General features: G+C 31.7%; 1 protein-coding gene across 10 annotated transcripts in view; it reads left to right on the plus strand.

Moving 5' to 3' along the window:
• EPHA5 (EPH receptor A5) overlaps positions 1-25438 on the plus strand; it is a gene marked incomplete at both ends in the record, with an annotated part of 318509 nt that overhangs the window by 253614 nt on the left and 39457 nt on the right. For 5 of the 10 annotated variants that reach the window (XM_084234099.1, XM_084234101.1, XM_084234104.1 and 2 more), the window contains 2 exons: positions 13918-13983; positions 24066-24133. In XM_084234099.1, the coding sequence (XP_084090225.1) occupies positions 13918-13983; positions 24066-24133 (134 nt within the window). The remainder of the gene's footprint in view (positions 1-13917; positions 13984-24065; positions 24134-25438) is intronic. The other 5 variants (XM_084234102.1, XM_084234103.1, XM_084234106.1 and 2 more) reach the window with 1 other exon arrangement.

Genomic DNA, 25438 nt, shown 5'->3' on the forward strand with positions numbered 1-25438 from the left:
GTTTTATCTTAGAAGACAAAAGATCATCAAGTTGACAAATTGGGACCTCCCTGCATGATTAGTAGAGATAAACCTCTATAACTTAGCATTTCATAGGTTTTGCTTAAATCTATTTTAAATTCCTCTTGTGTTTCAGTTCAGTCTGAACATTCCAAAGAACTCAGTATTTTCATGTATCTTACAAAAACTTCTCCACCTCACAGAACTCAGCATGCCTCTGATAGTGAGATCCTAGTTCTGCTTGAAGATGCTTATGCCTGTTTCACGTGATTTTTCCAAAGCAAATTTAGTAGGCTTCTGATTAAACTGACTTTATTTATAAATAATGCACATAGGTTGACAACATTAAAAATAATTGATCATAAATGTTGCATTTTCAGTTAAAGTCTGTAACTTTGATTGTCTAATACTTTAGTGCTTTAACTGTTAAAACAAAAATATCTGTTTCACGATAGGGAGAAATAATACATAAGAATATAAAAGATAACCATAATATGCAATCACATCAAACAGTTGAACAAATATCTTTAACATCATTTAGGAATAAATTAAGTGAAACATTTTCTATGCTAGTATCAGTTTTTCTAGCTATATTAGAATCTGACCATAGTCTTCACTGTTATATTTGTAATATCTTTCATATATCCAGCAACAAAATATTATTTGTTTTAGGGATACAAAGTTCAGCATCACTATTTAACCAGTACTTATTGAATCTGTAGAATAATTCTTATTTTCTTAATTTGCGGTAAGTAAAATTATCAAAAAATACCAATCTATAGGTCCAATCTTCTTCATATAACTATTCAGATGAACTTTAGTTATGCAAATGATTACATTCTAGCTCATCATGCTGAAGAGATGTAAAAATCTAACAAATCATCATCAAATCAACACAAATTTTGTATTTATAGAAGTGATGTTGAACATTGTGTATAATTTTTGATGAAACAAATATATGATAAGCCAGAATTCTACTTTTGTGTGACTTGCATGTTTTCTAATGCATAGAGATTTCTTGATGATTTATTTTGATGTTAATATCTGACTTTATCTTACTTAATCCTAATCTAATTTGTTCAAATTACATATAATGGTCTGTTACATTCTCCTCTTCTCCAGTTATTTGGAATGGAGAGCACTAGTATAAACCTAGTCCTTCTTGGGGTCATAAAGGTTCATATTAATCAAACCAAACCTGTATATTGACAGTTTCCAACCCCAACAGGGAAACAGCAACAAAGAATTCCACGTAGATGTCTAATTTACTACCCAGTATCTTTCTACTTAAATGCCCAAGATTTCTAAATATACCCAAGAAATTAAAAAAAAAAAAAGTCCTTCTATATATCTCAAATAGCTTGTCAAAATCTGCAGTTTGACTCATTCTGCCCATCATTTCAGTCATCGGGGTGACTGGATCCTGCTCCTGTTCCTCCAACCCTCTTAAAACCTGCCACTTTAAGAGGACTGTAAAACCTCCTAGTGGCCTAGGGATAGAGTCTCAGGGCTATCACAATGGTGGCCTGAGTTTGATCCCCAGCCTGCGAGCTAACCCACATATGGTGCAGCAGACCTCTGCTGTCTTGCTGGCTGCTCCCTGTAGCTATGGATTTCAGTAAATGGCCTGTTCTGCTCCCCACTCTGTCTCTGGTGAATCCTCTCATTCCCACATCTCTGGCCTATACCCTAGTTCTTCACAACAAATAAATAAATAAACTAATAGATACAAAAGTCTCAAAAAAAAAAAAATAAGAGAACTCTTAAATAACTGAACTTGGAATTCTGTCAGCTCATCTCAGGCTATCACATGTCTTGAAATGAAAATCATTATTAGTCCTGCTTCCATTTGCCTGCCCATTCCACTGTATCTCCTTTCACCACAAATATTCAAATTGCATCTGATTGACTGTTTTAGCTATGTATCAGCATGTTTCTGGAGATTAGATTAATGGCTAGATGAACATCCTCATTTTTTTTTTCCTTTTTCTTTTTTCAATTGAGATACTGTTGCTTTACAATACTGTATATGATTTACAGGTATAAGAGTACATGCTTCAGGTGTATTATATCACAGCACATCCACCACCAAGGAACTATACACCTCCACCTTCATCCTTTGGACCCTCTCCTCATGTTGTTCAAGTCCTCCCCTGACCCAGCACTGATAGCCTCAATTCTACAATCAAATTTCTAGGATTTATTATTGGTTTAGTTTTATCTGACCCTTTATCTTGTTTCTTCATATTCCACTATATGTGAAATTGTATTTCTCCTTCTGACATGTTTTCAGTTCCAGTTCCCATCCAGTACCTCCCATGTCACATGGCAAGATTTAATCTTTTTTATCTCTGAGTAGCATTCCTTTGTGTGTGTGTGTGTGTGTATGTGTATATATATATATATATATATATGTGTGTGTGTGTGTGTGTATGTGTGTGTATATGTGTGTATATATATATATATAGATATATATATACACACACACACACACACCACAACTTCCTAATCCACTCATCTATCTTTGGGCACTTAGGTAAACATCTTGATTTTTTGACATTACCAAGAACTCTTGCTCCTCACCTTTCTGTACAATTCATCTTTTTTAAATTGCATGTTATGAAGTTGTCATGCTTAAGATGATTGTCCTTATTTCTTACCACTTGTTATTTTATTTATATTTGCATATTTTTAAATTTTCTGATTAAAAATTATGTAGAACATAAAGCAAAAGGAAATGAAATCAATCATATTTACCCACCAGAGGCAATCATACAATATTTGATATATATATGTAAATGTATATATGTAAATATATATATTTACATATATATGTAAATATATTTCAAATAATATTTGAAATATATATGTATAATTTTGTTTTCTGTTTTCTTTTATTTAACATTATAATACAAAATTTCCATGTGTAATATTATGATTTTTTCTTTTGTTTATTTTCTTTTGCTGTTGTTTTAAGGGAAAGTCTCTGCTCTTTCTGTCTTTCATGTCCTTAGAACACATTTGTATGACTCAAAGTAAGGATCACGGATTATAAATATTTTTAAGATTGCTGATACTTATTGATTAATGACCCTCATAAATCATTAAACCAATTACCATTCCCCCATCGGTGTATAACGTTTCCTGGTGGTTCACAAACCAGTCTTTGCTAATTTAACAATGTAAGAGTAGAAAAATAGTTCTTTATTTTTAACCATATTTCTTTTTCATTTTTGAGATTTAATAGGTTCATTAATATATATGCAATAACTGTAAGTATAGTCATTAGCTCTTTTATCATCTGTATTCTCAATTAAATATAAATGTCTTTACACATTTAGGCTAGTGGGATTTTATCTCTTTATATAGTGAAATATATGTCATTAGAAGTATCAAGTTTGTTTGCTTTTTAGTAATATTTATTTTGCAGGTGATGTAAAATATTAATTGTATGTGGTTGGGGAACTAAATATGTGATTTTTACAGACCTGTATAAATACTTACACTGTTTATCAAAATTCTAATAGGTCTTTCACCAATAGCATATACTCAGTAAGTCTCTGTATAGATACTCTTTTATCTTCTTTTATCTTCCTTTGGGATTATTGAAGGTATCATCTAATTTTTCAATATCATGTGAGGTTAAATTTTATAATTTTAAAATATTTTTCAATGTTTGATCAAAGAAATTCCTGTTGAGGAATAACTTATGCACATAATTGCAAATAATTTATATGAGCACTTTTTAGACACAATTTTATACACAATTGCATATATATAAAACAATTGTAACCATAATTAACCAGTTATAGTACATATGCATAATGTATTAAAAAGTTAATATTTATCACCATTATGTTTAATTTTAAAATGTTATTACTACCATAATATATTATTTTAATAATATTGACCATAGTAATAGAAAATAAAATGGACTTATAGAATTTGAATAGTTTGATATGAAAGAGAACATTTAGCTTCCCCTTAAATCATTCCTCTAATTCAATTCCCATAATGTTTATCACAAAATACACACATTCCACATGTTTTGATAATTTAGTATAATTCCACAATTACTTTATTTTAGAGTGAAGTTATTAAACTTAATCATTAATCCTCTGGTTTCTCCACCTTATAAGTTTAATTCTGATATAAGTGATTCAACTTTGAAAAAATTCAACATTTATAATGAAGGGAGCTAAATAAATCAGAACATATATATTTAACTTATTTATTTGACTATCCTCCTTTTTTGAGACTCACTCATATCTTTATTTTGTGTCATAGACAAATATATTTTTAAAACATTTTATATCATAGACAAATATGTTTTTAAAACAAATATTATTATCAGAATTGTACTTTAAATATTCTTATATTTAGCTGGCAATACTAGCATCACTTTTGGGGCTTTTTTTGCAAATTTATCAGTTCCTAGTTTTTTTTCCCTCTACTTTTCTAAAAAAAAAATTAAAACCTAAAATAACTCAGCACAGGCCAGTCTGTCATGATCATTTTACATTCCTCTCAAAGAGACTTCTTAGCTGTACTTAGTTCACCTATGAAATTACAAAGAACTTATAAGCTTCCAGAAATAGAGTTAATTGATGTTTGCTCAGTGAAGGTGTCATCCTGTGGGAGAAATTAACTCATCTTTCAGTATTTTGCATATCAACACTACTATTGTGCTAAAACAAAACTAAGATGATGGTAGATTGCAAAATTGAATATACACAGTCTCCATTTATTGAAGTAGTAAAGATGATCTCTTCTGTAAAAATAAACAAAAATTTCTCAATGAAAAATAACAAAGGCTATTTATTAAGAGCTTTCCATATAGCATGCCGCTGCCACTTGCTTTTGGGAGAAATGCAAAAGCAGGCAGTGGAGTGTAAAAGTTTTATAAGGAAAAAGAGAAGTCTTCAAGTATGTGCTGATAGCAGGTTGTTGGAGTGGGATCACTGAGTGTGGTCTAACTAGAAGTGAGCTATCCTATGTTATTTGTTAGCGAAGCATATTTAGCATTCTCTAGTTGGACCTAAGTTAGAAGTATCGGCAAAAATTAGGGAAACTGGCATTTACTGGTGAAGTTCTGATCATTGGAGTTGATTGCTACAGAAGTTGTACTTTGTCTTGTAGGACTGGTTGCTGCAGTCATTTAGTCTGAAGATTGTCCGTTTATATATTCCATCACTCACTTCTTACATTTCAGAATAGTAATACAAGCTTTTTAATAAAGTTTGTGTTCAGTATTTTTAAAAAATAAAAGAGGAGAAAATAACATAAGTATAGTCAGATAAAGTCAAACTGAAAAACTGGCCCTTGAAAACTGATTCTAGAACTGAGGAATCCAGAGGGAGAGAGGCAAGAACAAAGTAGGGTGAGAGCACAATGGACTGGTGATGTGTGCACTTTGTTAATAAGATCAAATACTCCCAAAATACAAACAATGACATAAACCAACATTACTCCATTGTTAAAAAAAAAAAAACCTCAGAATGTGAATCTTGGAAATAAAGATACTGTGAATTTATTTTAAGTGATCAGATATTAACTAGCTCAAATCAGTATCACCTTAAATTTTATTGGTTTATTAAAGAAACAATAATTTTGAAGGAAGGAAAGAAAAATTAAGAAGGATTTTGATTTATCAAAACTTTATGAAACTGTATGTCTTTATAATGCCAAAGAAGAAAAGTGGATTCATAACAGGGAAAAAAAGTAGAAGGAATCTAGAAAACTTAAATAAGGGACCAGGAAAATTAATAACTATAAGAAAGAAAATATCAAAATCAACAAAAAACTATGAACCAGAGACACTCTGTGGGGGCTGACGGGCAGGAAGGGGAGGGATTGGGGTCAAAATAAGGGGATTGCAATTGTATGGGGAATATAAAAATAAAATTTATTAAACAAAAAAAGTAGAAGGGGAGATAAGATAAAAATGAATTGAATTCTAGGTTTGTTTATTTTCTGCACTTTTAGTGGTTCTTAATAGCAAAATCTATCTGTTCCCTGCCTGTCTACAGTTTTGAGGTAAGAGAGCATATTGAAAATTTGTAGCCTTCCTTGCATACAATATCTTATTACTTACTTGCTACTTGAGGACAAAGTTGAGTTTTCAGAAGTTTTAAACCAAAACATAATATATCCATGATACAGTTATTTAGACCAAATATTTTAGTATTATTGTTTTATTGATCATATCTAAATTAAAGCTTAATATATGTATATACATATTTATATATTTTCATGCATATATAAATGCAAATGTACATATTTACATCTATACATGTAAGAGCATAATTAATAATGCTGCCATTTAATTACTAAGTATGAACAATATAAAAAGTTTAAACAATATAAAAAAGTAAAACAATCCAATTTTCTGTTCAGAAATTACACTGGAGAGTTTTGTTTTGCAAAAGTATTTGATGGACCATGTAACATCTCTTTTGTTATAGGCTCACTAAAGTAGATTTTTCTGACATTGGTACACTGAAGAATGTTTTGTGATGAGATTTGTCTGACATGCTTCTTGCTTTTGTAGCACAATCTAATAGTGAGAGTCATGTAAGCAGATAATTTTAATAAAACACTATTAGTGTTATATTTTTAACAAATTGATGTGAGAATAGAATAGAGGAAAGGATATGTTTGTCTTGACAGTACAGAAGTATTGTTACAGAAGTGGTAAATTAGTGGTGGACCTGGAGTATAAAGAGTATTTCTGTGAATTGGTTGAAGTTTGTTATGGGAAAAGCATGTAGGCATGGGTGCACATGGGGTGTCCAATTTTCCATGGCTCCTTGAAACCATAGGCCTGCACGCATGGCCTTCTACAACCTCTGACTGTGACCCTCCCCACTCCCATCACCATTCCTTCCTGTAGATCTATGGCATATGCTTTCTCATACCACAAATAAAATAAACATATATGAATAATTCATACTTCAAACAATTATATATATAGCACACATATGATATGTCATACATACCATATATGATATATATATATATATCATATATAATATATATGGTGCTGGTTTACTCTACCTCAGTAATAGTTCAAAAAGAAAATTTTTATATCAAATATTCATCACTTCCTGAAGTTTCTCCTAAAAAACCTGTGGAGAAAACTGAGTTTTATTGTCTTGTAACTTTGTATAAGTGTGTGACCTAGTAGCTCAGAAGAGCAAAATGGGGATACTTAATAAAGATAATTTTACAGTTTTGTTGTTTTGATTGAGGTCGTATGACTTCTAGATAACTGAAATAAGTAGTGTGAAAATAGAGAAATGCCAAAACGTTAGTCATTAAATGTGAAACTTGCAATTAAGTGGAACCTGTAAAAATAGATGTTAGGAAAATAAAATTACAGTTTAAAAAGATAGAGAAAAGATGAAATTTACAGTTACTTAACAGGCAGTCTTCATTTGTAGATAATATAAATTGATACTGTGAACCAATTGCAGGAGAATTATTTAAAGTACTTACCAGAGAACAAATTGTTTTTATGCACCTCCAGGCATTTTAGAAGTTTTTATTAACATGCAGGCCATTAATATGGTAATTACAAATCTTTCCCTTTTTTTTTTCCATTAAGTAGATTCCCTTAAGACTTTTACAAAACATATCATTTAATATAAGTATTTATGGAGTACCTAGTGGATCAGTGGTTCTCAATCTGGAAGAAATATAGAATCACCTAGCAACTGTTGAAAAATGATTATGCCTATGTCCCCCAGCCAAGATGTTCTGATTCAGTGTTCTGGAATGAGACCTGGGCATTGCTTTTTTTTTTTTTTTTTTTTTTCTAAGCTCCCCAGGTGTCTCCAATCTGTAGTCAGGTTTAAAATCATTGCATAATGTGAACAAAAAGTGATTTTTTACATAATTACTTATCCTTAAAGCATTGCCCATCATTTCTCAGTGAATGTTTGCTAATAATGAGAATGATTATGTTTACTCTTGCAACAAAAACTCACAGAAAAGATGGTTAATATTTAGTGAAATAATGGCGTTCCCAAATACAGAGTGTAATAAACAAACTGAATCAAATATATCAATACCATTTGCTAGTTGCTACATACATGCCTTTACCTGTGAAATAAAAGCCTGTTTTATAATGATGTTTAGGTCATTGGAATAATTAAGGAAGTATGGTGATTCATTATTATAGTTCCAGAAATAAACCAATTGAGTTGTTGTCTAAAGACAATTCTCCTCCAATTTTCTTTTTACTTTTATTAGTGTAATATTCCTAAGTCCAGAAGTTCTTTTCAGAAAAGCCCCTATTCAGGGGTCACTTCATTGGAACAAGATCACCTATGACCCAAGCCATTTCAAAAGATATAGGAACTTTGGTTGTCAACCTGGATTAAAGACCGTATATTAGAACACAAGAAACTTCCATTGCTCATATCACAGAAAGTTACAAGGAAATTAGGAGCTTTTGTTAGGACATGGCATCGAAGACTAAATATTAGAACAAAAGGATCTTTTTGCCCCTCTATTTACAAGGCTTTTAGGAGATCTGTATTAGGAATAAGGGGCAGTCATATTATTTATTCACAATAAAGCAAGATATGAGAGTGGCAGACTTGGAACTTGATCAGGTAAGGCTGAGAGATCTACTAATGTTTCAAATCTTAACTACCAATGGCTTGTGCTCAATAGGTCAGTATTTGGCAGAATATCCCCGCAAGTAATAGTGAGACACCAGTAATCTTTGAGAAGGAATAAGAAACTAGAATGAAGCAGCGATCTGGTTAAAAAAAAAAAAAACAACTGTAATAATAATGAATATTCCAGTTTGTCTAAACTACAGCTTGGGGTTAGTGATTGGATTGTGCATGTCAATCCGAGGATGTGTTGTAGAGCTGGCATTCTTCTCAGAGTTACTCAGGATAATCACCAAAAATGAAATCAGAGAAAACTAAAATTGTTCTGTAATGCTAGCTAATGTAACATAAACAATAGCTCATAGAGGGTTGGTATAAATTTTAGCAATTATTTTATTTTTCTGCACACTAGCTTTTACCTAATTTAAAAGAATAACATTGTATCGTATTAATTTTCATTGCATTATGACTCCATAAACATATTTTGTTTACTATAAAATATACATTAGTCATTTAGTTTAAAATCAATGGCCATCCTCATTCATATTATCTATACTCCACCTTTTGCCCTAAGACCACATTATTATAATTTTAACAGTTAAAAAACTTCTAAAGTACTGACTGTGAACCCAGGACAATGCAGAGAGCTTTACATGTATTATCAAACTCATTCTTCAAAGCAACCTAATGTGGTATAGTGTCTATTATTTCACCTACATCAATGCTGAGTTTACACAAAGCTGTGCATTTAGTAATGGACACATCCAAGACCATGCTTTGTTTGATCTTAACAATTTTGCTACACAATGGTGTTAAAGGTGAAGACAGTCACCTTTAAATAGGATTTGGAATATTGTTTTATAAAGTATTTACACCGTTATTCAATGTGGTCTGTCAAGGCTGAGGACACACATTCCACTCTGTCTTCTTCAGCACTGAGCACAGTAATTTGGAGTTTTATTTAAAATGTGTAAATTTTACAGCCTTGTCTTTAATCAGTAAGTTGAAAATATGTTCTATGTAAAATACTTCTTTTATGAAAATACTCTTTCTGCTTTTATCTCTTTTATCTATTGAAAGCTCAATGTTATTCTTATCCATTTGTATGATCTCTTGCTTATTAATTTAAGTCATCATTTATCCAACCTTTAGTCTTGCTTCTCTGATCAAGTATCTTTGAGAATTTCTTCCCCAGAGGTATAATCACCTTGTTTCAGTTGGACCGAGGTTATCTTACTTACATTGACACACTTTATACATATATTGATCAACTCTGTATAAGTCCTGGCTAAAATAATTTTGTTTGAATCTTCTTTGTGTCTGGAAAGCTTCTGTTATCATATTTTAATCTTCTAAAGGACAAATCCAATATCTTGTTAAAACAAGGGCCAACAGTTTTTTGATATTAAGCCTGCAAGGGCTAAACTATTTTAAATTTGGATAATAATGATCTTGTTATAGCTACATGCATTTACTGACAGACTTCCAGGTGTTAAAAGCAGATAGAAATGCAGGTGTAGCGAGTGTTGAAATATAGCTCATGTCAATTAGATGGTTGCTATTTCTAGCACATTTTCGTTTCTATTTCCAAATTATCACTGAGGTTTGGAAGCATTTTCAACCTATACTTCTTCAAACATTTTATTGATTAAAAAAATAACATGTTCCTTATACCACCTGGTGTCAGAATGTTACTGGGACAGCATCAGATTTTACTTAAAAAGAGTTGAAAGAGTTATTTGGGGGATTACTTTTCCCTTTCATATAGTCATAGAAAAGGAAATTCAGTTTTAATTTCTTAACAACATATTAATATATACTCTTCTCTACTTACTAAATCATCAAAAAATGTACTTTGCAGAAATAATTTTTTAGGTACACTGGCCATTCTGCATTTACATGCTTTTTTCTGAATGTAATTAGTTATTTAGTTATAAATGCAAATAGTTAATATGGTAATATTATATAGATCATGAAAAGAATAAATTCCTCTGAGATAATGAGAATCTATTCTATTACTTTGATTATATTACTAAGAATAATAGCTATCACTTTTATCCCAAAATATATGATGTGGCAAATCTAATCTAATACAGGTTTATTAGAAAAAAGAGAGGCACCTGCATAGTCACAGGTGAATGATCTTGGAAAGAGAGCTGCTTTTGTTTTAATTTTATAACTATCAAATTGAAACATAAAGAATTTAAGTTATCTAAGGTAATTTACTTATGTCATCTTAGAACAAGTCAGAGGAAGTATCACTACAAAATCTAAAGCAATGACTCAAGAAATAGAAATACAAGTATTTTATTTTATGTGATTTCATATTTTAATTAAATTTAATTAAAATATTTCTGAATCATATACAGTATTGTAAACCAATGTTACTTTAATAAAAATATTAATAAAAATAAATAATTAAGATAATTTGTACTATTAATAACAGTTACAGTAATACATTGACTGTTTTTAATGTGTTATTCCTTTTGTTTAAACTACTAGGAATAAAATAAATCAAGGAAGTTTTTGGCTTATTTCGCTGAGCATGATCCCTTCCAGCGCCATCCATGTTGCTGCAAATGGCATGTGTTTATCTTTTTTGAATGCTGAGTAATATTCCATGGTATATATGTACCACAATTTCTTGATCCAGTCATCTATTTTTGGGCATTTGGGCTGTTTCCAAAGCTTAGCTATTGTAAACAGTGCTGCTATAAACATAGGGGTGCAGGTGTTCTTTGGAATTGATGTTTCTGTGTCCTTTGGGTAAATACCTAGGAGTGGAATTGCTGGATCATATGGAAGCTCTATGTTTAGTAGGTCCAGAAATCTCCACACAGCTCTCCACAGTGGTTGGACCAGTTTACACTCCCACCAACAGTGCAGAAGAGTTCCTTTTTTTCCACACCCTCGCCAACATTTGTTGTTGCTAGTTTTTTTAATATGTGCCATTCTCACTGGTGTAAGATGGTATCTCATGGTAGTTTTGATTTGCATTTCCCTGATTACAAGTGATGTTGAACATTTTTTCATATACCTGTTGGCCATCGAAATAAGCCAAAAAGAAAAAGAAAAATACCGGATGGTCTCACTCATAGCAGGAATCTAGAAAACTTAAATAAGGGACCAGGAAAATGATTAACTATAAGAAAGTGAAAATCAAAATCAACAAAAAACTATGAACCAGAGACACTTTTAGGGGGGCGGGGGCGGGAGGGGAGGGATTGGGGTCAGAATGGGGGGGGCTGCAATTGTATGGGGAATATAAAAATAAAATTTATTATTTATAAAAAAATAAATAAAAAAAATAAAAAAAATAAATTTTAGACAGTCAAATCTTTTATAAGCCTCACCTTTTTTTGGCTTAAGATTTTATATGATGTATAGAACTGTAATATCTAATAATAAATACATCCTGTTATGTACCTCCTAGTAATTCACTGTTTTATTTTTATACTTAGACTTTAAATACTTAAGTATTTGTTTCTGAATATGGCACAAAGTACATATTGTTTTGAATTTCCCATTGTTGCACCACCAATTTGGGCTGATGTTACCATGTACTAAATTCCTTCAGAATAAAGCAGAATAAAGAAGCCAGAGATAACTGTCAGTAAAAAAAAAATAAATAAATAAATCAAGGAAGTATCCTCATCTCAAGAAACCTACAATATAAGAAAAGAAAAGAGGAAAGCAAACTTTTTTTAAAGTGGTCAGATAATAAATATAGGCTTTGCAGGACATACATTCATTCACAATTACTCAACTCTGCTATAATAACATTAAAGAAACCATAAAAAAAAAAGTGATGATTATGGCTGTGTTTCAACAATACTGTTAGAAAATAAGTGTTAGACTAGATTTGGCCCATGGGTTGTAGTTTGCCAACCCCTAATTGAGCGATGATACAAACAGAAATAGAGGAAAGCTAATTTATGTAAGAATTCAGTAACTATTTTAAGACATTAAGACATAAAAGTAATTTTAAAGAAATATTTAAGTATGTTACAGGTGTTTTACCTACTCTTTAAATATTTGTACTACAGTTTTGTCTTTCATTATCTATTCAGTGAAAATAATTATTTGGCATATTCTTTAAAATATATTACAATGAATATTCATACTGGAAATAAATGTTATAGTAGCCCATTTTATTTTACTAGTATCCTATTTTAGTGACTGATTATTCAGACACTGTAGTACTAAAAATTTTAGCATCATCAGTTTCCAAAGAAAATATATGGAGCATTGCCTACCTTTCCTTTGAAAAAGATCCATTGGAATTTAATTTGGAAATATTTGTCTGCCTTCACTAGCATTTCAAAATTTGTTAGATGTGTGTATCTTAATTTCCTCTCCTTGTTTGATATAAAATAAAATAGATACATTTTAAGTAATTAAACAGATTTTGGACAAAAGCCCTGGCTTGCTGGTATATGGTATCATTACTGAGCTCATTCCATAGTTCTTTTGAAATAATGTAATTGCTATTCATAAAAAAATGGAAGATGCATTGAAGCATGAGATACTTTTATGTTATATTCTACCATCAATTTATATGGTTTCTATCACTTTAAAATACAATTTACTTGGTAATTTCTGGAATTTTTTTACTACTAATATATAGAAAACATAAAAGAATCTTCAGGTTGCAATATCCAGAAAAATGCTTGTATAATATATATAGTGTGATTTTTTTACATAACAATAGCTCTGTAATATATATTTAAAATGCATTTTTAAACTATGAACATGCTAATTTAAACTGTAGTCTTCCTTAAGTAATTGAAGAAGTCATGTCACGTAAGCATAACATAGTCAATATTCTATGATAAATAATGCCACTGACATAAGAATCAGTAAATCGAAACAAGCCATTATTCTCCTCCTAAATTTGTAGTTTCAATGCAAAACATATTTAAAGAATTATTGAGAATGTCTTCCAAATATAAATATTGCAACTTTCTGAGAAAAATATATATTTAAATGGGCTTACATCTTTATTTGTATGTCTAGATTAATTACATAATCAAATGCATTAGCTCATTATATTTCCTTCTGAATAAGCATTTTAAATAGAATAAAAATAGCTATTCAATGTAGCTCTTTATATCTTCAATCCATAAAAATGCTTCTTTATTTAAAGGCGTTGTGGAAAAACATTAATTGTATGGATTTAGGGATTTTTGATTTTGAAAGCAAAGCAGACACCTGTCTAAATTCATAGTTTCTTATACTATTTTGAGGGAGTAGGATCTCTTCCTTATCTTGGGCTCTCTTGTTTGCTTTTCAGTTGCTGCGAATGTGGCTGTGGGAGGGCTTCTTCCCTGTGCGCTGTTGCCCATCCAAGCCTAATATGGTTAGTGTTCCCCTCCCACGTTCACGCCTATGTGATGTCCCACCTATCTGTATTACTGTCAGCATTCCTTTTTTTTTTTTCCATTTGTGAACATTTTACCAGTTAGTTCACTGGTTATACCTTATCAGAAGAGTAGGATGAAACCAATTCCCATAGGGGAATCATAAGTGATCCCATGATGATTTCCAATAAAATATACATGTAGCACATCAATCCTCTGTTAAGCATTCATACCTCCAAGGCTTTAATGGTGGTCCTGATTTAAACCAGAAAGTTGTAAAATTGAAGTATCTGTTTATGTTTAGCATGTCCCAGTTTTTGTTGTTCCATTAAGATTAAACCATATCATACATGGAAGTAGAATACTACTTATGTTGAGATGAAGTCACCTTTTCTGTCTGTTGGAACCATATAATGACCATAACATGACTGGAATATTCTCTTTTCATATTCATTGTGGATACAGGTGTATTGGAGGACAGAACCACATGTAATTGCAAACAGTTACTTAATTTTTTTAAACTTGAATTATTTCACATATTAATAATGGTATTCCTAATTTGATAACAGCAAAGTGAAAAAGATACACAATTTTGGGATCAGTGATGAAATGGGGTATTTACAAATGCTGAATTATTTATAAATGTAAATCCTAAATATATGTATATGCATATATACATATACAAACATATGCATATGTGTATGCACCTATAAAAATGTAGACTAGAACATAACAGAAAACTGTGTTAAAAAATTTAGAGGGATTACAACATGATAGTGAGCTACCTTATAAAAAGTTAAGTTCTTTTTATATTAAAGAGTCTAAATTTCTTCACTTTTATGTTGACTTATTTGTTGTCAAAATTTGCCAAGAAAAGATATTCTTAAATGCACTTTAGAGAATTATGGAGTATCCTTGGGCATTTTAAATTGTTATTTTTATTCTCTAGGTGTAAATTAATACTTGTTTATTCAAAAATATGGTGTGAATGAGTGTACATGCATGTGCAGACTCAAGCAATGGTGGAATGGTTATCTATGATCTTCTAAGAAGAAAGAGTAAACAAAGGTTAAAATAATTCAGAGATCTTTTCCTCAATGCTTTAAAAAAATTATTTAAAAAAAAAGTTTTAAAGTTAATATACAGGGGTCTCCCTGGTGGCACAAGGGGTTATATGAAGCTATCCACAGCCACTGCAGCAAGAGTTCGATGCCCAGTCAGGGAGGTGACCCACATGGCTCAGCAGACCTCTCTTGTCTTGCCTGCTACCCACTGCTCCTCTCAGCAGTGTATTTCAGTAGATCCATCTGTTCTGCTTCCCACTGTCTCTGGTGAATCCTCTCAACCACTCCCTCCCCTCCACACGCATACCTCTGGCCTATATCCAGCTCTTGTATGCATAAATAAATAAATCTTAAAAAAAGTTAACTTATAAGCATATATTTATTCCAAATTATTTATATTACTCAAAAAATTCTTAGATGAACGGGGCTTCACTCACAACCCAAATAAAAATGGAAATCTGGCAATGACGAAAGTATAAAATACACAGCTTTGTACCCTGATATTTTTTTACTGTTCTGTGAAAAACTAAAAAATGATCATTGACTTGCCATTGACTTAGCTCTTGAATGTAATTATTTTAAGAAATAAACCTTTGTAGCAGTAAGAGTTTGCATTTAGAATGAAAAGAGACTGACATGGGCCTCCCCGGTGGCACAGGGGTTGAACCCTGGGTTGCAAAGCTGCCCGCAGCCTCCACAGCACCAGTTCGATCCCCGGCCGCCAGCAAGGGTCCCACATGGCGTGCAGACCTCTCCTGCCGTGCCCGCTGCTCCCCTCAGCAGTGTACTTCGGTCCTTCTGTCTGTTCTGATACCTGCTCTGACTCTGGTGAATTCTCTTACCCTCCTGCGCTTCTGACTGTACCCAGTGCTAGTATAAATAAATAAATAAATAAATAAATAGATAGATAGATAGATAGATAGATAGATAGATAGATAGATAGATAGATAGATCAATAAATAAATAAATAAAAGACATGACATGCCAGGCCTAACTTAAAGTATACCTCAAAGATTACTCATTGCCATAGCTTAGAAAGAGTATTGGCAAAATGTAGCTTTGACCAGATTTTAAATATTTGCTTTTTAAAATAAGTAGTATTATTTTCCTCTGTATAGGCACGTTTAGTGTATAGGTATTATATTTTATGGGCAAAACCTATCATACATATATTCATGAATGGTATTTCAAAAAGGGGGAAATAATGAAATTAAAAGATTTCAAAATGTCTGAGCTCTTCTCTATTATTACAAATGTGTCTATTCACAAATGATGATTGAATATTCTTTGAAAATAATTTATGTGATAATTAAGAAATGTTGGTATGATTATATACACAAAGTTAGGTGACAAGACTTCAGATCAAGATCACTGAGAAATTTTGTTATGAAGTTATGAAGTACCGAATTTTGTGTAGTTGGTTTTAAGAATTTGTTAAAAATCAAAAAAAAAAAAAAAAAAAAGCAACAAGAAAAAATGGGGAGGCAGGATACTTCCTTCAAAGAGCACCAGGAAACCTGAGTTATCAAAAATTTTTCCTAATATCTTTCTTTAAATAATTAGTAATTGCGGGGTAGTGAGTGTGTTTGTGTGTGGATGCATATTTTTGCATGTGTGCAAAAAATGATTAGCCACAAATGTGCTTAGATACCCATAAAAAAGGTCAAGTTTTCATGGAGAGATTTATGAAGGAGTCAGAATTTTTAAAAATATATTCTTAGTTAAAAAATAAATTAAAAAAAGAAGCAACTTTAATTGAGATTACATAAAATTGGACAGTAAGAAATTTGCCCAAGGTTATTACTGGGCAAGGATGGTAGCTAAAAATATTTTTATTGCTATGCCTTATGATTCTCCATGTTATAATTTCAACTGTTTATGTGCTTTCAGTTAAAGACACTATATATTTAGATTAAGGTACACAAAATAAAAAATAAAAATAAATAATGGAAATTAAGAGATAGGATGAAGTATAAATACACTGGTTTTTAGGGACAACTTGTTATACCTTGTGAAAATCTATTGGTCTGAAAGCATAATTTCAATACTATTGATATAGATTCTGCAGTTCAACTGTATTTAAACTTCTGCAAGCTCCTGAATTTTTGAGTGGCACTCTATTTCCCACCAGAAAACCATGTTCCACTCTTGTTCAAATGAATGGTGTGTCATTTATAAAATATAACTGCTAATTACCTGTTGCCACCTTTGATCTCAAATTATTTTCATCACTCTAGTTGTCTACTTTATTAAGAAATCTATACATACTTACCTACAAATATAATATTAATATTTTAAATAGTCTTCTTGGTTTGACTGCAATTTACACAGTGATAAAAGATACATTTGTAATATTTCTGAATAAAATCCAGATGCCTAAGTTTTAATTACCCTATCCCTATGACTGCTACATTTTCAGCACAGATATGTTTTATCACTGATCTTTGACTTCATGCCATTACAGCTGGTTTAACACACTAATTATTGTCTCATTGCACAAGAAAAAAATATGTTTATGACTACTTAGTTATGAATTGATTGTTTTAAGATATTAATGTGTACAGTTTCTAAAACAATGTCATCATTTATCCCTTGATATTCATTTGTGGTTACACTTAAAAATGTATATTCATGACTTAATTTTTATTATATATCCATGTGAAAGATACCTTTTTCCCAAGGTAGCTTTTGCTTACATTTCTTAAATTCAAACTTCTATCAGGCTTTTTTCTTCATCATTAGTTTTCATTTTTTCAATGTTTTTATGACATTTACTACTTCTGAGGTGTTCAAATGGCAAGACAAACTTCATTATTATTATGAAAATAGAGAGGTGCAATTCATATTCTCTTCATTTCTCTGTGATTTTTATAAAATCAACCTCGTTTTAGAAACTTGCTTTTTTTCATTTTAAATATTTTTTAATAAGCATATTAAAGGATAAACTCTAGTTTCTCTCATAACACAAATATTAAAACAAATTTTTTCAACCAAAATGATCATGAAACTTTATTCAAACATTAACTATTATCTTAATTTTTCAATTTACTATCATTTTTTTCTCTATTTTACTGAGAATATCTTGAAATTTGAAGCAGATTTTTATTTTCAAATATACTTAACAGAGATTATTTCCCTTATCTTTATGAGTTTTCTGCCAGGGAACTATGTAGAGTACTATTCCCATTTATACATTTTGGGAAACAGCTTATAGAATAAAATCATGGCCTATAATATTAATCCTAGACTTTCATTTATATAAAGTCCTTGTACCATGCATATGTGAAGCTTGTCTGCAATATATAAAATATATTAAATTCCAATTGAAGACTTGCTAGGTAAAATATAGTTCTGAATGACTCTGAAATTCCTTTTTATACTATCCATGGAAATTCAGAGTCTAAGAGATATTTAAGTGGACCTATTCTTATTGAGAAATTTAGTGGTCATGTCCAAGAAGTGGTTTAAAAAATAATAGAAAATTACCTTTGCTAGCACTGAACAATTTTTTTTGAAAACAGGTAGACATAATCCTTACATGTCCTACTTTGTGACAATTATTATACCAAAACTCTAAGTCAATAAAGTTTACTTTAACCCTGAAAATTCTATAATTTATCAGTTTTTTGATGCATTTGAAATTGTTCAGGTTTTCCTATTATTGTTAAATCTAATAGGAACTGAAGAATTTCATAATGGAATATTTACAAATTCATATGTGCTATACTATTTTGGAAGGTGTTATTCAATAAGGGTTTTTTTAGAATATGTAAATAAAAAATGTACATAAAACATAAAATAAGAAATGTAAGCTCCACACATTGCCATTAGTACAGGATGGTTAGTAACCTTTATAGAAGGTAAGATAAGAACCTACCAGCTGTGCTATAATTTTGTCTCATATAATTATCATTCCATTCCAATTTCCAAAGAAAGTGTATCATTTTCCTTGAGAAGTACATTTGAGGATTTTCTCTAAATAATAAGCATCAGTTGCATTTCTTGTATCACCAAAATCTCTATAAAGAATTGAAAATCCCAGCACCCTCCTATAAAAATAAGGGATATATGAATGTCTTAAGATCCTGCTAACATGACAGCCTAAATGCTCAATCTCCCATTTTAATGCATATTTATTTACATTCTTACTAAAGCACGTTGTCTCAAAAAAAGAATCTTAGACAGTTTTATTAGATATGTTAATAAATTAATATCCATATACTTCTTTATGTGGTTGAGTTGACTAAACTTTTAATAATACTATCTTTGTTCAATTGAAGATAACACTTAAGTGAAAAGCAAAAATATTTCCAAAAAAGTTGTAATTTATTCTTTTCAAGATTCCAACAGTTAATATATAAATACAATACTTATGCAATGTTTGAGGTCATTATTATGTCAGAATATAACACTGTGCATATATGGAGAAATATATGGCATATATTGCTTTGAAAGAGGTTTACCATAAAAATAATTTTTATTTTCCATAAGCAAAGTATACAAACACACACACTCATACACATATGCATAAATATTCTAATTTTTGCTGTAACTTGTTACCTTATGAGTATTTTTATATAAAGCATAGGCAAATATTTCTTAATCATTCTGGAAAATATAGGAATAATATAAAATGTCCATTTCTTAACAGGAGACTATTCTCTTCAAGAAATCAAATGCAAAGGTACTCCTCTCACCATTGTACCCCTCTCCCAACTATTTAGAATCAGGATGAAAAAAGTGCTCAGTGTTTATAAGCAAAAGAGGTGGAAAAATCTGACCATTTTATAAGCTGTTGTTGAACAGGGATCTACAGTCCCCTTTGGCTAACCCATTCACTCATCTTTTTTATCATCAGAGTGTCATTTAGTAAATTACTGATTCCATGCATTGCCTGGTACTGTGAAAGGCTTGACATTCTTACTTCTAATTTATTATCACATCCTGAATTTACACCCAAAAACTAAATTATTCTTTGGCACATCCTCCCATACAGAAATATTATTATTTACTATCTCATGTATCATGGAAATTTCAAATATCCAAATTTACACATTTTTAAATTAGTTTTAATATCATCAAGCATGTGTTACCCAAATTTTTAGGATAATCATGGAGGGAAATGGATTGATTTTTAAATTATCTTAATGTCATTGTTACATTTATATGCTAAGCATCCTCTAGGATTTTTAAATGAATATTAGTGAATATTAATAATGTCTACATGTAGTATAATTAATCATGTCTACCACTACTACTTAAAAACAAAACAATGCTGTCTAGAAGAAAATGAGTATAAATGACTAGGAAATGATTTCTCTATTAAAAATAATATAGTTTTAGTACAGTGCTATCAAAACTTATTAAAACTGTAATTTGAGGGCCTCCCCTAGTGGTGCAACTGTTGAGCACTTGCTGCGAAGCTGCCTGCAGCCTCTGCAGCTCCCGTTCGATCCCTGGCCGCCAGCAAGTGTCCCACATGGCTTGTAGACCTCTCCTGCCACGCCAGCTGCTCCTCTCAGCAGTGTATTTCAGTCAGTCTGCCTGTTCTTTTCCCTGCTCTGGCTCTAGTGAATTTTCTCACCCTCCCACACTTCTGACTGTACCCAGTGCTTGTATAAATAAATAAATAAATAAAGCTTTAAAAAAATTGTAATTTGAGGGTCTCCAGGTGGTGCAGGGGTTACAGTCTGATCACTACCAAGCTATCTCCAGCCACTGCAGCATGAGTTCCATCCCCATCCAGGGAGCAAACCCTCAGATGGCACAGCAGACCTCTCCTGACTCACCGCTGCTCCCCTCAGCAGTGTATTTCAGTAGATCCTCCTGTTCTGCATCCCCACTCTGTCTCTGGTGAGTCTTCTCACCCTGCACATCCTCTAGCCTACACCCCAGTTCTTGTATTCATAAATTAAAAAATGTGATTTGAAGCAAAATGAAGAAAATGTTTCTTTCCCATTCAGAAAAAATTTTAGTTCCAGAAGGTAGGAGACATACATTATGTTCAGAATAACATATTTATTGACTATCTGATGGGTTAAAATTGTGCATCTGGAGCAGGTACAGAAGATGATACCGAAAGAAAAGTCTTCCTACAATGCATTGTTAGTAAGGCTGAACAACTGCTTGAATGCCAGTCTCAGCTGCACTTTACTTGTGTAACTTGCTGAGACTTGTTTTAATGATGCTTTGGAGGGTTCCAAAACTTAATTTTATATGTTAATGTGACATGCAGCCGTATATGTTATAGAACTCCTGAGATGCCAAGAGTCAAAAAATAACTCCTTTCTACTGCCCTCCAGACTCTCACCCTAGGTATTAAATGTTAAACACTCCTCAACAAGGTATTCCCAAATCATTTTTTAGAAGAGATCCACTGTCATATGAGGAATTTGCACGCAATTTAAATATGCATGAGGTTTATTTAATGATAAGAACTATTTGAGCACTCAAGTTTGAGAGCTTACTTTTTTTTGAAGGTGGGAGAGTAAAAGGTGGAATGGATGTTTGTTTTTAATGTAAACTATAAAAACTTGTATACTCTATAGGTTTCTTTAGAATTCCTACAGCATATGTCAGTATTATTGAATAACAAAATCTCATGATGATTTCACATAATTATATTTAGAATATTGGTAAAAAAGAGTGTCAGTAACTTCTATCTAAAGCATACACTTTAAAGATTGAAGGAATAATATGTATATACAAAAATTATGAACATTGGATTAAAATAGTTTAAAGGTCAGCTTGAAAAGATCAAATATAAATTTACTATGATTTTATGTAATTTTTTCTCCATTTCACAAAGGTTAGATGTTTCAAAATGTTTTTAAGACTCTTGAATGTATGCAAGCATTATAAATAAAATTTAAAAGTCATCAGATCAACTTTGTGTATTTTCCTTACTCAAGAATGCTATACGATCTTGAAACTATGCTTTACAAATTGACAGTTCTTTAACATGATAAAATGAATATATCGTATTTTTATAAAAATTGGCACAAAGATAGGTTGTATTACTAATTATTTTTTATAACATATGCAATTACACTCTAGGAAATGAGGCTAAAATGGGTTTCACTTTTATATCAAAATATACAAAATTTAAGAATATGTCATCAAGGAACTATTTCTATCAATACATGTCTGATGGATACTTAATTTACATCACTTAATAGTTTTTAACCAACTTAACAAAAATATTTTGTCAGTCTGCCATTTGGCCTCATTTCTTTAAACTGAAATAAATGAAAACTTTGTTTTTTAATCAATAAGAGCTTATGAATAGTAAAATCTCTTTATTAGATGCTCACTAAAAATAATTTAAATATTTTCATTTTGGTTGGTTGTTTTAATGTCATGTGGCTAATCATGTACTGCATTAACTCAGTATTCATCAACATATTCCCTCTCTGAATACTTGTCATTGTGGAGATATCATTCACTCATTCATTCATTCATCAGTGTGACAGATTTTTTTTAAGATTTATTTTATTTATACAAGAGTTGGGGTACAGGCCTGTGGCGCAGGAGGGTGAGAGGATTCACCATAGACAGGCAGACGGCCTGAAAGCACTGCTGAGGGTAGCAGTGGGAGAGACAGGAGAGGGCTGCCAAGACATGTGGGTATCTCCCTGGCTGGCCAGGAATCGAACCCATGCTACAGAGGCTGCGGACAGCTTCACGGCGCTGTGCTCAACACACAGCGCCAAGAAGGAGGCCCAGTGTGACAGATATTTTAGAGTGAATTTTGAGTCAGGTGTTAGGACACTTCAGAAATTTTAGATTAGTGCTAGGTTTTGCCATTCAAAAATCAAACAAATAGTGAGTCAAAAATGATACTCAAATGACTATGTTGCATTTTAGAATGATACAGAAAGTTATTAGGTTCAGAGGAGGAAAGACTGCATTTAGTTGGAGTATCAGGACAAAAAAAAGGAATGTGAAAATGGAACTGAACTTTGAGCACTGGAAATTGTGAGGAAAAATATCCCAGGTAGAGGAAGCAATACATGCAAATGTTGGAAACATGGAGAAATATCTGGGCCATAGGAGGGTAAAATTTTAATATACTTGAAGATATGATAAAGAAGTGTGCTACATTAGGAATCAATGTTATTAACAGAAAAAGAAAGTGGCAAATAAAGATTGAAAAGAGAAAAAATATACTGATTTCTTTTTCATATCTATTGAATTTGAATGCCAGTAGAATACTATCATAAAATAACTATCATAAAATAACTCTATCAGGAATAAAAGTATAACTCACAGAAAAATTAAACCAGAGGGAAAAAGTTATTAACAAAACCGTGGGAATGGAGGAATTGAGAGGAGAGAACCAGAGAAGTTCATAGAGAACCTTTGGTAATGATCATACAAAAGAAGAGAGGAGCAAAAAACATCAGAAGGAAGTGGCTTGGGATTTCATTTATTATGTTTAGGGCTGAGTATTTCATTAGTGAACTTTTAGAAAAACAGATTTTTCTAAATAATAAAAACAGGCTGCAAAAAAAAAAACGGGGACTTGCAAATTAATATGTAGTTGAGAAAAGCAAGAAAGACTAGGATTTGTGGTGTGGAACTTAGGGAATTGGAAGTTGTGGTTAATTTGATAGTGATGGAAGTAGAAAAACCAGTTCAAGTACTAAAGACATCAAAACAAGAGAGAGAGAGAGAGAGAGAGAGAGAGAGAGAGAGAGAGAGAGAGAGAGAGAGAGATGCTCAAAGGAAGAAATGATTAGAGACATACTGGTTAGTTCATTCTGAAAGGAAGCTTCCAAAGTAGTTAAAAAAAAAAAAAAAAGCAAAAGAGAAGGGGAACATAAAAATATCTGATGTATGTTGAAATCTGACTATGTACTAAAAGTAATTTATCCACAAAGAGCATTGGTGCTATTTCATACTGCCAGTGTGAAAACCAGTTTTTGTTACCATCATTTCAATTAGATTTCTTGCTTCTGGGCTTGATGTGATTCACCAACTTGAGATGTGGTTAATTGTAGCTTACTCTGTTCCAGGCGGTGTGGTTACAGCAAAGCAAAACAAGATCCAGAAGAGGAAAAGATGCATTTTCATAATGGGCACAGTAAGCAAATTATAAAAAATCAAAACAAAAAAATAGAGGTGATTTTATTATTGTTTTAGTTTCTTTCCAAGGTAGGAAACTTATAATAATGGACCAAAAAAAAATCTGTGTTGAAATTAAATGTTCTGTCACATTTTTGTAAAGCATGTAGACTCAGTGCATTGTTGGCTGGTCCTAGGCAACATCTGGATATTTACTGAATTCTTTGAAGCATACTTCATTATAGTTATTAAAATAAAATTTTTGCTTAATGTTAAAATCTATCACTTGATAAGCCAAATTTCACTAGAACTCTATCATTAAGTAACACCACCCAATTGAAATCAGTATAATTTGCAGGTTTTTTCATCTTCTAGCATTTTATTTTTTTTTATTTTTTTTTAAATAGAGGCATGTTTTATTTATTTGTTTGTTTGTTTGTTTGTTTTTGTTTATACATGCACTGGGTACAGTCAGAAGTGCGGGAGGGTGAGAGAATTCACCAGAGCCAGAGCTGGGAGCAGAGCAGGCAGAAGGACCAAAGTACACTGCTGAGGGGAGCAGCGGGCAGCAGGAGAGGTCTGCGCGCCATGTGGGACCCTCCTCCGGTGGCCGGGGAGCAGCTGGGCATCGAACCGGCGCCTCCGAGGCCGCGGGCAGCTTCGCAACCCAGCGCTCAACCGCTGTGCCACTGGGGAGGCCCCTTCTAGCATTTTAGGAGGAATTTCCCTGAGCAGATTCTACAGCAGCAACTTGAGTTCAAATGCCTTGAATAAACTACTTTTAAGAAATGCAAAATATCAAGTATTAATAATGAAGTTTAAAAATCAGCCTAAATTGGTTCTAGTTATTGTATTTTAAATAGGACAGTGTGAGTTGATTTGCTAAGTAATGACAAGAAGAGTTTATTTTGGTTTGGTTATTCTGCCAAGACCATAAAAGTGAAAAATCATTAAAGCTATAATTCACACTGTAAAGCATGAGTCCATATTTATAGTCCTAACTTGTTTAATGTTATTTATCCTCAAAAACATTGTGAAAAGTGATGTTGGTTGTCTGCAGATGTGATGAAACTGAAGTTCATAAAACATTACAGACTTGGGTAAGGCCAAGTAATAACAGAAATATATGGAGAAGTAGAACTTCTCTTTTTCTTTCGATTTCTATGTCAGTCTCAGTGGATCAAATCACCAGGAAAGTTATTTTAAAATATTTTCTGAAAAAACAAAATTAATCATCTATGAAGATATTTTAAGTGAAATATAAGATAACAGAGCAACAAATAGACCACTAACATTATATCATCTAATGTAGTGAACAAAAATG

This window comes from Talpa europaea (genome assembly GCF_964194135.1).
Source record: "Talpa europaea genome assembly, chromosome: 5".
In the NCBI taxonomy this organism is placed as follows: domain Eukaryota; kingdom Metazoa; phylum Chordata; class Mammalia; order Eulipotyphla; family Talpidae; genus Talpa; species Talpa europaea.